The sequence below is a fragment of the Vulpes lagopus genome, chromosome 19 (genome assembly GCF_018345385.1).
Source record: "Vulpes lagopus strain Blue_001 chromosome 19, ASM1834538v1, whole genome shotgun sequence".
Taxonomy (NCBI): Eukaryota; Metazoa; Chordata; class Mammalia; order Carnivora; family Canidae; genus Vulpes; species Vulpes lagopus.
The window spans coordinates 35,329,181-35,343,334 of record NC_054842.1 but is presented as its reverse complement, the minus strand read 5'-3'; the positions used below and the strand labels follow the sequence as shown (position 1 = coordinate 35,343,334).

At 50.9% G+C, this 14,154-nt stretch overlaps 1 protein-coding gene across 4 annotated transcripts in view; it reads right to left on the bottom strand.

The window, feature by feature from the left end:
• Positions 1-409: 409 nt before the first annotated feature.
• The window catches only part of MRAS (muscle RAS oncogene homolog), a 55,762-nt gene continuing 42,017 nt past the window's right edge, over positions 410-14,154 (bottom strand). For 2 of the 4 annotated variants that reach the window (XM_041733900.1, XM_041733902.1), the window contains exons 3-6: positions 11,738-11,891; positions 10,292-10,391; positions 4,929-5,008; positions 410-3,721 (exon numbers count right to left, since the gene is read on the bottom strand). In XM_041733900.1, coding sequence (XP_041589834.1) covers positions 3,622-3,721; positions 4,929-5,008; positions 10,292-10,391; positions 11,738-11,891 — 434 coding nt within the window. In that variant the 3' untranslated portion in view covers positions 410-3,621. The remainder of the gene's footprint in view (positions 3,722-4,928; positions 5,009-10,291; positions 10,392-11,737; positions 11,892-14,154) is intronic. The other 2 variants (XR_005984573.1, XM_041733901.1) reach the window with 2 other exon arrangements.

Below are 14,154 nucleotides of genomic sequence, written 5' to 3'. Positions count from 1 at the left end.
TTCCATGGAAAGCAGTATCAGCCCAGTGTCCTTTACAGAGAGCACCATCTCTGAGATCCATACCATAACTTAGCTTCAACCTCAGTCCAGTTAGGAGGTGCACACTATTATCCCGTTCTCAGGCAGGGCAGCTGGAGACTGAAGCATGGACTTGCTCAAAGGCACATAAAAGTCGGTGGCAGAACTCAAATCTGGGGCTGCCACACATCAAGAGGCTGTGTCTCTAATCACCATACCCACTTGCCTTCATCCTCTGGCTCCTGAGAGGAAGGAGACACTCCTCATGGCCACCAGTGGTCTTCTCCCCACTTCAGGTTTACTCTGATAGGTCTCCCGGGCCAGACACGGACAACTTATAATGTTCTCAGCAAAACTTTAGGAATATCTGAATAAGAGGATATAAGACAAGTGTTCTTCTTTTCTTTATTAATGAGTTGAGATACACAAAGACTTAATAAAAAGTTACATAAAAGGCTCAAGCATCATCAAGACCCTCAGGCATCACTCCCATTTCACAACAATGGCCATCTGTTAATACCGGGTAGCAGAAGCTGTGCACTCACGGGCGCTCAACAATTCAAGTATCTTTCGTTCTATGTAAACCCAACATGGAATTTCTAACCCAGTGGGCTGCTAATGGAGGGAATCTGTGGCTCCAGATTTACTGTCACATGACTGAGGGGCCTTTGGGTCAGAGCTGCCACGTGTTAGTGGGTCACATCTCCCGGCAAAGTGAGATTGGCCACACTAGGCTACCAGGCACTCTGCACAGCAGACAACACAAGGTGGGGTCAAAGTCCTAATATAAACCATCCAAGTGACCTCCATGCGTCAAAGTATAGGAAAAGTCAGTGGCTAGAGCCCCAGGCTGTAGGGGTGGGGAAGATGGCTAAAATTACCTGTTGGATAGAAAAGTAGCCCTAGTTGGGGGTGTCAAAATTTGAGGAGGAGATTTGAGAGCACACAGTGGCAAAGGCATGGGGTGAGGGGATTTTAGGAAGCGTGTGTTCTGGGAGATGTAAAATTAGCACTATTTGGTGGTCTGGAAAACCAGTGGAAACACCAAAATGTCACCAAAGACACAAGTCCCATTGGACACCTCAAGTCATGGAGTAGCATGGCCAATGGGTATCCCAGCTGACCCTGCCACATGACCATGGAGAAGATATTGTACGGGGGATGCCCGAAGGTACACTCCATTCTGGCCTATCTGGAAGCACACAATTCTCTAAAACATGAAGAACGGTCTTTGAAAAGTGTCCTCTGTCTCACCTATGGGGAACACAGGGTGGTCATGGAAGCTGAAGCCTGACCCCTGACTCAGCAGAAGAAGGCCTTTCCTTAACCAGTTTCTCCTTCGAGCATTGTGGAGCTGAGCTGTGGGCTGACTGCAGGACAGATGTCCCGGAAGATAGGGTCGGGGTGGGCAGATGCACTGCCCCTGTTGAGGGAGGGACCAGAAGCAGATGGAACCCCTTTATTTGGTTACCTTCATGGCTAAGGGCTTCATTCTAGGTCAGCTGATCCGCCTCCAACAGGATCTCGTGCTGCCAAGAAGTTGCAGGCTCTGCAGACAGCAGGGAGCAGGGGCACGTGGTGGTCGTCTGTGCCCAGGAGCTGCTTTCCAGCAGTGGCCGCTCCCCTGTGCGCAGGGCTTCCCGCCACACTCCACCACTCCTTTGCGCAAAGCAACTCCATCCATACTTCTTCCCGCCTGTCTTGCTGCAGTCTCCTCATCCCCTTTGCACCCGCAGCTGTTGTGGACTCGGCTCAGAGGAGCAGAAGGGTCGGAAAGGGCCTTGTCCTGTGAGTGTTTAAAATGCCCATTAATATGATCGGATCTTGGGACACGCTGAAGTGCATGACCTGGAATGTTCTCTGTTCTCTTTCTTTTCAGGGTCAGGGGGAAAAAGGGCCATTTGGACAAACAAAGTTTGATTTTCCAATTAACCCAAGTCCCAATTATTTCATTCGACACAGAGTCGCTGGGCCCCCTGGTGCTGGTGATCTTGCTGAGTTAGGAACGCAGCACACTCTCAAAACCAGACAAGAATGCAGGTGTCTTGATGTCCAGTTGGGTGTTCACTTTCTCAGGGTTTCTTTCACCAAAGAGGAAGCCAGGCCACCTGTTAGGGATGCTCTAGTTTGCCTAGTGATCTGATCTGTAAATGGAAAATGAGGCCACTAGCCATGCTGCCTCATCTTCTGACCTTCTGTCAGGGGTGCACTGTTGTTGCTGCACCTTCACCCTCCCTGGCTGGGAAAATCCAGTCTTTGGATCATACCAGCAGCACCTGAGAGGGACGTGGCATCGTCAGGAAGCTGGGGGGAGATGACCCCTTATAGAAACATGACATGTGGGGGCCATGTCATCACCCCAACCTTTCTTTCTCCTCTGATTATTTTATAGTTAAGATCCAAGAAGCTAAGAAAAGTGTGTGCCAGAAAGGCAAGCTAATCGTAGGGTTGCAAATGCTCAGCAGGGTTTGCTCATTTACTGGGCTTTAAGGAGCGGTGGTTAGTGGACTCAGATGGAAAAGGCTTTGGGTCTTGGTGCTGTTTTTAGCAATAACAGTATTGGATCATTTTTGGTTAAGATTCAGCAAGAACTAGAGCCTTCTGGATGGCATCCACATGAGCCTACCGTGACGTGCTGAAACCTCCATGCCCGTGGGTTTGCATCCAAGAGGCACCAGGCAGTGCAGGTGGTGGGAAAGCAGGAAGAGATACATGCAGGAGAGCCCTCGGAGCACAGAGCTTGGTCCACATTGTCTGCAATGCAGACGAACGCTTTTGCAAAGCCAATCGGCTTAATTTCTCTATTTCCAGGATCATGAAAACCCCTCTTAAAACTGACATGCTCTTGCCAGCCTCTCCGCTCAGCAAAATACAATTCTGCTTCCTAATACCTGCAATCTCAAGCACAGTAAAACCTTCTGGGTGAACGTGTCTCTCTTCTCTCTGGTTTGGAGGCCATGAGTGGGGTGCTTCTCCCCAGGCCTCCGGCCACGAGTCTCTCGGTGCCCCCTCTTCCATGCTGAGCTGAGTTTTGGCACTGCAGGGGAAAACTCAGTTAAAAACAACAACAATATTCCAGACGTGGTCTCAGACAGGCCTGCTGAAGATACGAAGCTCTGCCAGTCAGTGGGCACAGACCCCTTTAATAAAATTATAATCACTAAAATAATTTAAAAATCTACAAAAGACACCCAAGCTCAGACTTTGGGCTGGGGGCAGGGGGGTGTGGGGGAATCGATCATGGCTTGTTTGGTACTCTGTCCATGGATCCTCGCTTCCACATCCCGCTGATACCGTGTACTTCAAAGCCACCACACAGCCACCCAGAGATGAGGGACAGCTGCTTTGAATCAACATGAGGGATGCTTGGATGCTGCTTCTGTTTCGTGTTGCTTCCCTGTCTCTTGTGAGACATGGGAAGGCTTGTGCCGTTCTGGCAAAGCCAGAGCCTACCTCCTCCCTGCCCGCCCTCCCTTTCTCCCTTCTCATGCCAGGTCCTCGGGCCAAGGGTCGTGGTTAGAAATGGTTTTCAGTGTGGTTAGGCAGTGGAGGGTCCCAAGGGCTGGCCGGTCCACGGTCACTGTCGCCAGGGCCTCAGGCCTGTCACAATATCACACACTGCAGTTTGTGGGTGCCGGTGGCCCGGTCTCCCCGCCATTTGGTTTTCTTCTTCTTCTTCTGGCTCTTTTCTGGAATCTGTTGCCTTTTGAGGACAGCAGAAAAACAGAGTCAGAATGGTCTCTGCTCCTCCTTTGCCCCTGGGTGTGCAGGTGGCAGGCCTGTTCTGGACCCTGGGGGAGGGCCTCGCTTGGAGAGTGTCTCTGGGGCAAAGAAAGTGGGAAGGCAGAGAGGACAGGGCAAAGCCTGTCTTAATACTGGTGAGAATTCCTGACATCATGCTGTGGCTGCAATTATTTAAATCATGAATTGCATTATGAGCTATTCAGTATTGGCCGCTATTTTTGTGTTTTGTATTTTAAATAAAATGGCAAGCCCCTCGAGTGTAAAAGCTTTTTATATGTTTTCTGTTAACTCTTCCTAAGTCTAAAAACCTGCCCTGGAACTACCGGTCCATAACCAAGACACCACCAGCTCTGGGCAGGGTGGCATACCCAAACTGGAGGCAAAAGCTCAAGAGAATGCAGAGCTGCCAGCTAAAGCCTAAAACGAGGGCTGCACTATCGCAGTCCATACGGGGGAATGATGAGAAAAGGGGTGTGTGTGTTTGTGCATGTGTGTGTGTGTGTGTATCCGGGGGGGCCGAGAAGTAGCAGGGGAGAGCACGAGTTCATAACTAACCGGCAGCCGTAGAACTCGCCAGCACATGGCCTCACACTACGTGCTTATGTGAGGACCACTGGTTAAGCTGATCTGTATGTTGCAGATTTAGGAAATGGGCAGATGGGAACACTTGGACACTGGCAATGTGTGCAGTCTGCAAAGCAGGCACATGTGCAACACCTCAGCATCTTGAGCTTAGGAACCCAAATGGTAGCTATTTAGGTGAAATGTTGCAGGGTGCGCTGACGTCGGTGGGTAGGGGGAAGAGCAGAGCGGCCTACTTCCTCTGGTGCTGACAGGCATGGTGTTGGGAGAACACGGAAGGCAGGCAGTGCAGAGGGCAGCAGGAGCCTGAGCTGCAGCGCCCAGGGGAAGCCAGAGAGGAGGCTGAGTTGGTACCACAGGCAGGAAGGCACCTCCCTCCAGCTTATGCTTCAGGCTTCACCTGGGGTGAGGGTGCATGTGCAAAGGTGGGTGGGAAGGGTGGGAAGGGCAGGGGAAAAAAATGGACAGAGGGATAAGAAATCCAAAACAGGCCCAGAAGCACGCAGCCCAGGCCTTGGAACAAGAAGCTGCACCCTCTGGTCCTCCTGGGGCCCACCTTGCCGCAGAGGGCCTGCTTCACTCACCTAATTACCCTAACCAGGTCATGGAAGGCTTTGTCCACGTTGAGAGGTGGGTCCTTGGCACTGGTTTCTATGTACGGAATCTGGAAGGCAAAGCTCAACTTGGTAAAAGTAGCACTGAGGTCCACAAAGCCCTATTCCCTAAAACTGTGAATTCTCAGAGGTCCCAAGAAGCCACCTGCCTTTAGAGATCCCCACAGGACCACAGCTCTAACAACCTCAGGCCCCTTGCTCTTTAAGGGTGGAAAATTCTACTGACAGCCTTTCTAATTCCCTCTTATTCTCTAGTCATAGAGATCTTTAATAGCCCCCTAAAAATAGAAAAAAAAAACCCTGATCTTTTTATATACTTGAAGACTAAAGACTGCTTCATCTATCAAACCAAAATAGGTTCTGATGTTATTCTTTTTTCTTTCTGAGGCCTGTTTCTCAACCATGAGATCTGACTCTTACCAGGCTCTCTACAGGGGGGACCTGGGTGGGAAAGGCTGAGGTGAGGCTGGGCCGTGAGCAGGACGGTGCCCCCTGGTGACCCCGAGCCCCCTGGTGACCCCGAGCCGGTCTGTGCCTCCTCATCCCCCTCCACCCCCTACCCCTGCAAGCTCGCCGGGCTCAGCTCTTGTTTGGTCTGCATCTACGAGTCCGGGAGCTTAGCCATGTTTATAGAAGGCTCATGTCTGCACGTTTAATACTGAGGAGTCATCACCCAGCTGAAAGGCAACAGACATCAGCAGTGTGGCCGAGGTAGCCCCACAAGACAGGTGTTGAGGGCCGTGTCTACACCATGTATTGGGCTGGCATGGAAGGAGAACAAAGGTTGCCTGAGGTTAGGATGCAGTCCCAAGCACCCCTCTTCTCCTGTATCAGGGACCCCACAAAGGCAAGAAGGGTTTGTGCCCACTCCCCCATGAGGGGAGAGAGTGTGGGGTTCATACAAAATACGCGGGCTTCTATGACCCAGCAATTGCACTGCTGGGGATTTACCCCAAAGATACAGGTGCAGTGAAATGGCAGGACACCTGCACCCCGATGTTTCTAGCAGCAATGTCCACAATAGCCAAACTGTGGAAGGAGCCTCGGTGTCCACCAAAAGATGAATGGATAAAGAAGATGTGGTTTATGTATACAATGGAATGTTACTCAGCCATTAGAGACGACAAATACCCACCATTTCCTTCAACGTGGATGGAACTGGAGGGTATTGTGCTGAGTGAAGTAAGTCAATCGGAGAAGGACAATCATTATATGGTCTCATTCATTTGGGGAATATAAAAATTAGTGAAAGGGAATAAAGGGAAAGGAGAGAAAATGAGTGAAAATATCAGTGAGGGTGACAAAACATGAGAGACACCTAACTCTGGGAAATGAACAAGGGGTAGTGGAAGGGGAGGTGGACAGGGGGTGGGGGTGAATGGGTGATGGGCACTGAGGAGCGCACTTGGTGGGATGAGCACTGGGTGTTACGCTATATGTTGGCAAATTGAACTCCAATTAAAAAAAATTAAAAACAAAATAAAACCAACAAAAAACCCAAAATACACGGGCTTTCCCAGGCCAAAGGGGTAGGCCAGCTGTGGTCAGACTGAAGAACTTCGGTGTAGTTCAGGGGCACCTGGTGGCTCAGCGGTTGAGCATCTGCCTTTGGCTCAGGTTGTGATCCCGGGGTCCTGGGTTGGAGTCCCGCACTGGGCTCCCTGGGAGAAGCCTGCTTCTCCCTCTGCCTGTGTCGCCGCCTATCTCTCTGTCTCTCATGAATGAATACATAAAATCTTTTTTTTAAAAAAGAACTTTGGTATATAGTTCAAAACTTTTTCCTAGTTACAAAATTAAGGCATTTCATTATAACACTGTCAAAGAAGAAAAGCCCAGTGAAGAAAACAAAAATGATCAGTTCAAATGCACGGCTGGGATGGGTGACAGGGTGAGCTGTTGTTTTAGAGGAGCATGTTGTAAACGACTGCCCAGAACAGATCCTAAAGTATCTTCACACACTGCCGTGGCTCCAAGCAGAGGTCTCGTAGCTGGCCAGGACACAGGGGAAGAGCGCACAAAACATGGCTCAGACTTTTGAAATGATCATCCAACAACTCTTTGAGCCTCTGCCCTCCACTGTAGGTCGTTTGATTGAGATAACCATGGGCCCTTTTGCCTGCCATGTATCAACATCGCTGAGCCCACTTAATCCCCACCTCAACCCTCCGAGGTAAGCAAGCATCTCCACTGTGCAGCGAGGGAGACTGAGCTCAGGGTGGTGACGTACTTGCCCAAAGCCACATGGCAGCCAGCAGAGAATCAAAGTTTGAACCAGGTGCACACTCCACTTCCTGCCTGGCTGCCCACGGACAGGTAGGGGTGTCGAGGGCAGCTTCAGGGCCTCTCCCAGGCATGGGGGGGCACCCCTGCTGGGGCCTTAAAGCCAGAATCCTGTGATATCCTGTGGTCAGGACAATGCACTTCCATGTGCACACCCAGAGTGGGGGCAGGAAGGTGCCTGTAGCTGGGGCTGGGACCCACCTGGAGCTCCTTCACATCCTGTGACTCCGGGGGCCTCAGATCACTGCTGCCTGCCATCCCACTGTGCCACTCAGAAGTACAGGAGTTGTAGCATCCCCCCCAAAGCCTCAAGAGCCCTCTGCCTTCTTTCTGGGGGTCCTGCCTCTACCACTGAAGAAAGGCTGAAGTTCTTGGAATTCTAGGGTTTCATTAGCAAGGACACTTAAACCAAGGGGAACCTTGCGATAAATGGTAGCACCATCTGACTCTACCACAGGGCTAGGAAATGCCACCTTCCGGCGCCGGGTGGGGCGCCTGCCTTGTCCACTAAGGAGGAACTTGCCTTATGAGCTCTAAAACAGGATGTTGTCCATAGCACCTCGCAGAGTCGCTTGGTCAAATGATAAGTGAGGCAGCAGGATTTGCTGCAGGAGAAAGGCAGCTGAGAGATGGGAGCCCCAGGTTGCAGTAGCAGGGGCCGTAGGGGCAGGCTGTCACTTCTCTGCACCCCCCACCCCGCCCACCCCGCTGCTTGGGAGGGTCACGCAGAAGGGGTTTGTGAGAGCCCTGAGGAAACCGCAGGCCTGTCTCTGGTCAGAGAGAGCTGCTGCGAAGCCAGCGGTCAGTCTCCAGCCCTCCTCTGGAGAGCGTGGGCAGCCCTGTCCCAGTGGATCACTCCCTCTTCCTTGGGACACGTTCTTCACTTGGCTGCCACCATGCTCCACTGTGGGCCTCAAGTGTCACCCACAGTTCAGGCCCTTTGGTGGCCTCCTCACCTTGCCACATCACTAGGTGAGGTATCCTGGCCTCGGTGCTAGGACCCCTGCCCTATCTACACTGGCTCCCTTGGCGTTCACGGCTCCAAATGCCATCTACACGCTGCCGATTGCCAATACTTACCCCATATGCTGTCTCTGACTGCTGCCTTGGCACCATCTGATTATCTACTCAGCTCCTCAAACCCCGCAGATCTGCAACCAAGTTCCTGTCTCACACACTTACTCCTACTGTCTCTCCTGCCCAATCACCGACACTCTGGTCTTTTTTTTTTTTTTTTTTAGATTTATTTATTTATTTATTCATGAGAGAGAGAGAGAGCGAGAGAGAGAGAGAGAGAGAGAGAGAGGAGAGAGAGAGAGAGGGAGAAGCAGGCCCCATGCAGGGAGCCCGATGTGGGACTCGATCCCAGGACTCCAGGATTACTCCCCAGGCCAAAGGCAGGCTCTAAACTGCTGAGCCACCCAGGTGTCCCATCCGACACTCTGGTCTTCAGAAAATTGCTCACGCCCAAACCACAGGGTCGCCCGCCATAACTTCTTTCTCTCTCACCCCACATCCAATCTGTGGATGTATCCTGTTGGCTTTCTTGGAAACATGTCCAGAATCCAACCACCTCCTTGCCACCTTCACCAGCAGCATCCTGGGCTGTGTTGACCTGTATCTGGGTTATTGTGGGAGCCCCTAACTGGTTTCCCTGCTCTCATGATTGGCCCCTAGCATCCTTCTCAACATGACCACCAGAGAGAAGCTGTTCAGCCATAAGCCAGACCTCGTCATCACTCCTCACTCAAAGCCTCTGATGGTTTCCCCTCTCCCTCTGAGTAAAAGCCCATAAAGCCTTATAACCCTCTTCTGACCTGGTCTCCTACTACCCACCCCTCCCACTTCTGCTCCTGCTGGCCTCCTTGCTGATGCTCAAATTCCTGCCGTCGTGTCTTTGCACTGATTATTACGTTGGCTGGAACATTCTTTCCCCAGAGATCTGTAGGGCTTACTCCCTCACCTCCTATAAGTCCTTGCTGAAATGCACCCTCCCTAGCAAGGCTTTCCCTAATCGCCCTATTTGGAAAAGCATCCTTCTCCACCTCAGATTCCTGACCCCCTTCCCTGATTTACTTTTTTCCATAGCACATGTCACGCTGTGTAATCTGCTTTGTTTATTATCTGTCTCTTGTCATAAGAAGTAAGCACCATAAAGTAAGTTTTATTTCCCCAGGTCTAGGGCAGTTAAATGAACATATGAATGAATACAGAAGGCAGAGATGAGGAGAAGTAACTTGGAGTGAGTCCCCTTCCTCTACTCACAGAGCTGGGCCCACCAGGCAGAGGGAAGGGGTAACCTTGCAGCAGACCTCCCAGCAGGCCGAGTGGACTTCTACATAACTGACCAATGGGGCCAGGGGCTTGGGCTGTGCCCGTGCCAGGGAGGGGTGAGAAGAAACCCAGTGACCCCACCCAGTACATCCAGAGGGCAAAGGGGCATCACAGTGAACTGAAAACAGACACACACACACACACATACACACACACACACACACACACACACACACACAAAGATGTCTGCTGGTATTCACTGTGTGGCCTGGGCAAACCTGCTTGACCAACTGTAAAATGGGCAGCCCTACCTCAACATGTGGTGGTGAGGAGTGAATGCTCCCCGGCACAAAGCCTGGCACAGAACAGGGCTTGGGGAACTGCAGCTGGTCCGATGATTCTGAGCATAATCAGGCGGCTGGCTCAGAGAATGGGACAGAAGCCAACCCTCTGCACACCCCAGAGATGAATCTGCCGTGTTGGGGGCCAGGAGGTGGCCTGAACGCCACTGCTCGCAGGCCATGAAGGTACCTGGTCCCCACATCGGAGCTCCCAATGACTGAGAAGAGGGTGCTTTCTCTCCAATCTGCTGTTTTGTTTCACAACATAGCCCTCAGCACATATGCGCTGCCAGGCGTCTCTGCAGAATCTAACCCGCTACCCAGGAGGCCCAAAGGACCACAGGAGGGATGGGCACGGACCTCTATACATCCCTGACTGCCCAGTGCACACACGCGCGCGCACACACACACACACGCACGTGCACACACGCCACCTACATTGTGTTTGGTGGCCATTTCTTTTCCTTGCTCCCTGGTGATTTTCCTCAAATGCATCAGATCGACCTTGTTGGCCACGAGGATCATCGGGAATGACTCTCTGGGAAAGAAAGGAACAGCAGCTCATGAAGTTTCGCTGCCCCACACTTGGTGAAGGTGACATAGTCACAGTACAGGCATAACACAGCCCCCATTGCCTCCCCAGTGGGCCTGGAGCTACACAACTCCAGGCAGAGGAAGGGGGGCCTGGGGTGTCTTGGTTGGCTGTCTTGGTTTGGAGTTTAGGCTTCTTGCAGGGAGAGCAAAGGGGTCCTCCCGGTAAACCCCTGGCTGAGTACCATGAGAGAGGGCCCCGGGGGGGGAGCTGCTCGAGGCGGGGGGTCTGGCTTCCCAGACCTGCTCCCTTATCTCCTGGTCACCCTGATGCACAAGCCATGCAGGGCTGCTGCAGCCATCAGCAGTGGCTTGGGAAGCACACCAGGGCCAGCACCTGGTACACAGCTGGCACTCAATAAATGGCAGCTGCAAAATTGGGATGGCTCCCAGGAGAGGAAGGGAGGGATCACAGCCACAGCTGCCTTAAAGATTCCCATCCATCTACATGGCCACACTGCTGTCTAAAGGTGAAAGAAATGCCAGGCTTATAGTATCTTTAACATCATTGGGCATTTTCATTTAAATAATTTATAATTTAACAGGTGAAAAATAATACTTTCTTATTTTCCTTTGCCCTTTGGTTAGCCAAAAGGTTGAATATTTTCCTACTTTAGAGTTATTTATGTTTTCTCCTTTGAAATTCCTATAGTCAGGGGCGTAACTGATATTACCGTCTTGGAGTTGTACATATGTGTATGAGTGTGTATAGTGTGTGAGTGTGTAATCTGTTACCTGATAAAACTGTTAACACTTTGCCAGGTATTTGGACAGGTATTAAGTATATTTTTCTGAATTTACTGAGATTTGTTCAAAGCTTGCTGCTTTCCTGTTAATTAAGCCTTTTACTCTCTTTACGATGCCTCTTTAAGAGCCAGTTAACTGAAAAGACCAGTTAGGCTTAAAAGAGACTACAAATTATTTGATTACTCCATATAATGCTAAGGAAAACAAAAACAAGCCTTTAATTAGGGGCTTGTAAATCTCACAGTCAAATGTGACTTAACCAATTGCAATGGGTACTGGAGAGGAAATTCACTGTTTCTTCGGACATGATAAGATTTGGTTAAACTAGTTAAACAGTCTGTCATTGGGGACTGTAGGAGATGGGAGGGGGCTGACTTAAGGCCCTGGAAGCAGTTTGGCCCCGTGGAAAGAACTGGGAGAGGAAGCAAAGGGACTAGTGTTTGAATTCTCCGCCCTTTTGTGCTTCAGGTCTCACCTGAGACTCAGACAGACAGACAGAGCCGCCCTGCTTCAGGAGCTGGGAGGTCCTGGCCCGGCTGCCCTTACCTGTCCTTGACACGCAGGATGAGCTGGTGGAAGCGGTCCACGTGCTCGAAGCTGGCCTTGTCCGTGACCGAGTAGACGATGAGGAAGCCGTCCCCCGTGCGCATATACTGCTCCCGCATGGCGCTGAACTCCTCCTGCCCGGCCGTGTCCAGAACTGGGGTAGGATCAGGCCACTCAGGGGCTGTCACCACCCATGGTGGAGCTCCCATGGCCTGCAGATCCCCATGCTGCTGCTGCTGTCCCCCAGGAGAGGGGGACCAGCCACCCCCAGAAGAGGCTGCGTGACTACCCTGGCTGAGGGGTGAGGGACCCAGCAGGGCCTCAACAGCTCAAAGCATGAGGCCCTAAGAGACTCACTTGTGGACCTGCCAGTTCCAACCTACTTACTTCCTGGACTTAACTGTGTGTCTGCAGAAAAGCCTCATAAAGCCAGCAATCAGCTCTGCTACGAAGTCCCTCTGGGGTCCCCACACCTGGGCTTGGATCCTCCCTGCAGTCCTTACAGGCTCATTCGTGGAAGTTTCCTGACTCTCTGAGCCCCCTTTCTTTGTAAGCTGGGAATGACGCCTCTCCCTTGCAGCCCCTAGGGAGGAGAGCCCCAGGACATGCGTTGGGGAAGCCCTGAGAAAGCCATCCCCGGTCAGGGAGGGTCCTCAGTCCCAGTGTGGCTGGAGGGCAGGCAGGAGACAGGAAAGGAGAGGCCTCTGAGAGCCAGGCTCACTTGGCCCTGGGATGGGGCTGTCACAGGGGTGGTAGGAAGGGGAGCTGAGGCAGGAAGCAAGAACAGTTGGGGAGAAGGACGGGGGACCCTCTCAGCAAAGGCTCTCTTCTTAACCCGTCCTCCCCCTCTCCCTCCCTCCATCCCATGGACTCCTGAAGCCCACTCCCCTTCAGCTTCTTCCTGCTGAGATAAAATGCTCACCCCAGGATGTTTCAGAGTGGCCACAGCCAGCTGGGGGATCTCCCTTGAGATGTGCAGGCCTGAGCCCTCAGCATCCTGCCAGCCCCTGCTGCCAGCCAGCCTTTCCAGTTTCCCAGCTCACTCTATTCTCTGACAGGCCCATTTTCTTTCTCCCTGGATTCAGAGGAGCAGGTGGCTATAGATTTTGAAGCCAGATTCTGGGATGAGTCTGGTTCTTTATTCTTAGAGTATGATATTGGGCAAACTCACTTCTCTGAGCCCTCGCTTCCACGAATGAGGATCCTAAAGGTTGTTTTAAGTGAAAATACTAAGACCTTTGGAACCATGCCTGACACAAAGAAGCCCTACAGGAATGTCTGGTGTGGGCTTGTCCTCCTCCCCTTGCTCTGGCCACCTCTGGGCCATCCATCCCCCAACCATCCCTCCTCTCCTGCTCCCTTCGCCTTGGCCAGCAGACTCTGACTCACTGCATTCGACTCACTGCATTCTGCTGCCTGAGCTCCCAGGGACACTCTCCACCCCTGTACAGACTCTTCATGGCCCACTGTCCTTCCTGCCCATTTAACAGGCCCCCAGTTAGACTATCAGCTCCAGAGACAGGGGCTTGGCCTTCTCGGAACCTGGCACAAACAGAACTCAAGAGTAGTTGGATGAATAAATGAACGTGAAGTCTACCGAATTTTGTTCATATATTCACTGAAGAAATATCTGAGAGCCTACTATGTGCCAGGCAGTGTTCTAGGCACTATAGATCTAGAGTGAATGAGGCAACATCCTTGCTCTCCTGGGCCTCATAACCTAGTAGGGAGACTGACAAACAAATGAATGGGTGATATGATTTCTGGTGGAGATAAGTATGTACTGTGAGAACAATACAGCCAGTTGAAGGTACTTGGTGGAAATTGGTGTCACCTTAGGTAGGGACCAAGGGCAACTAAATAAATCCCACCAGCAAAACAGATGAAAATGTCACAGATTTGGTTGAAAGGATGGGAAGGTGAATGGGACAGCAGAAGACATTCAGGTGATATGTCATTAATGTATTCACAGATTTCAAAGGTATGTATTGTCCAAAACAAAAATTAGAGAGATCTAGGATATGTGAAAATATGATCATTCAGAATTTGAGAAACCCAATTCAATAGAGAGCTAAAAATCAAAATGGACCCTTTGGAGAGGAAAAACGGTTATTTCACACATTGATTACCTTAAGAATAATATTATCCATGCTTTCTAAAAGAATTCTTTTTTTTTTTCTAAAAGAATTCTTGTTGGAAAAACTTCAGCAGAGTGAAAAATAGATTCATGAAAGAAAAAGATGAGTCACGTTATAAACAACGATAAACAGGGGACACAGCAAAACATAAGAATTAAGTTTAAGTAAATGCCGTGACACAATCTGAAGAAAATGAATGATAATTTAGAATTAAAATCTGTGATAACCCATATATGAAGGTAGGAACAGGGGAAAAGTAAGTTACTACTAAATTTCTTG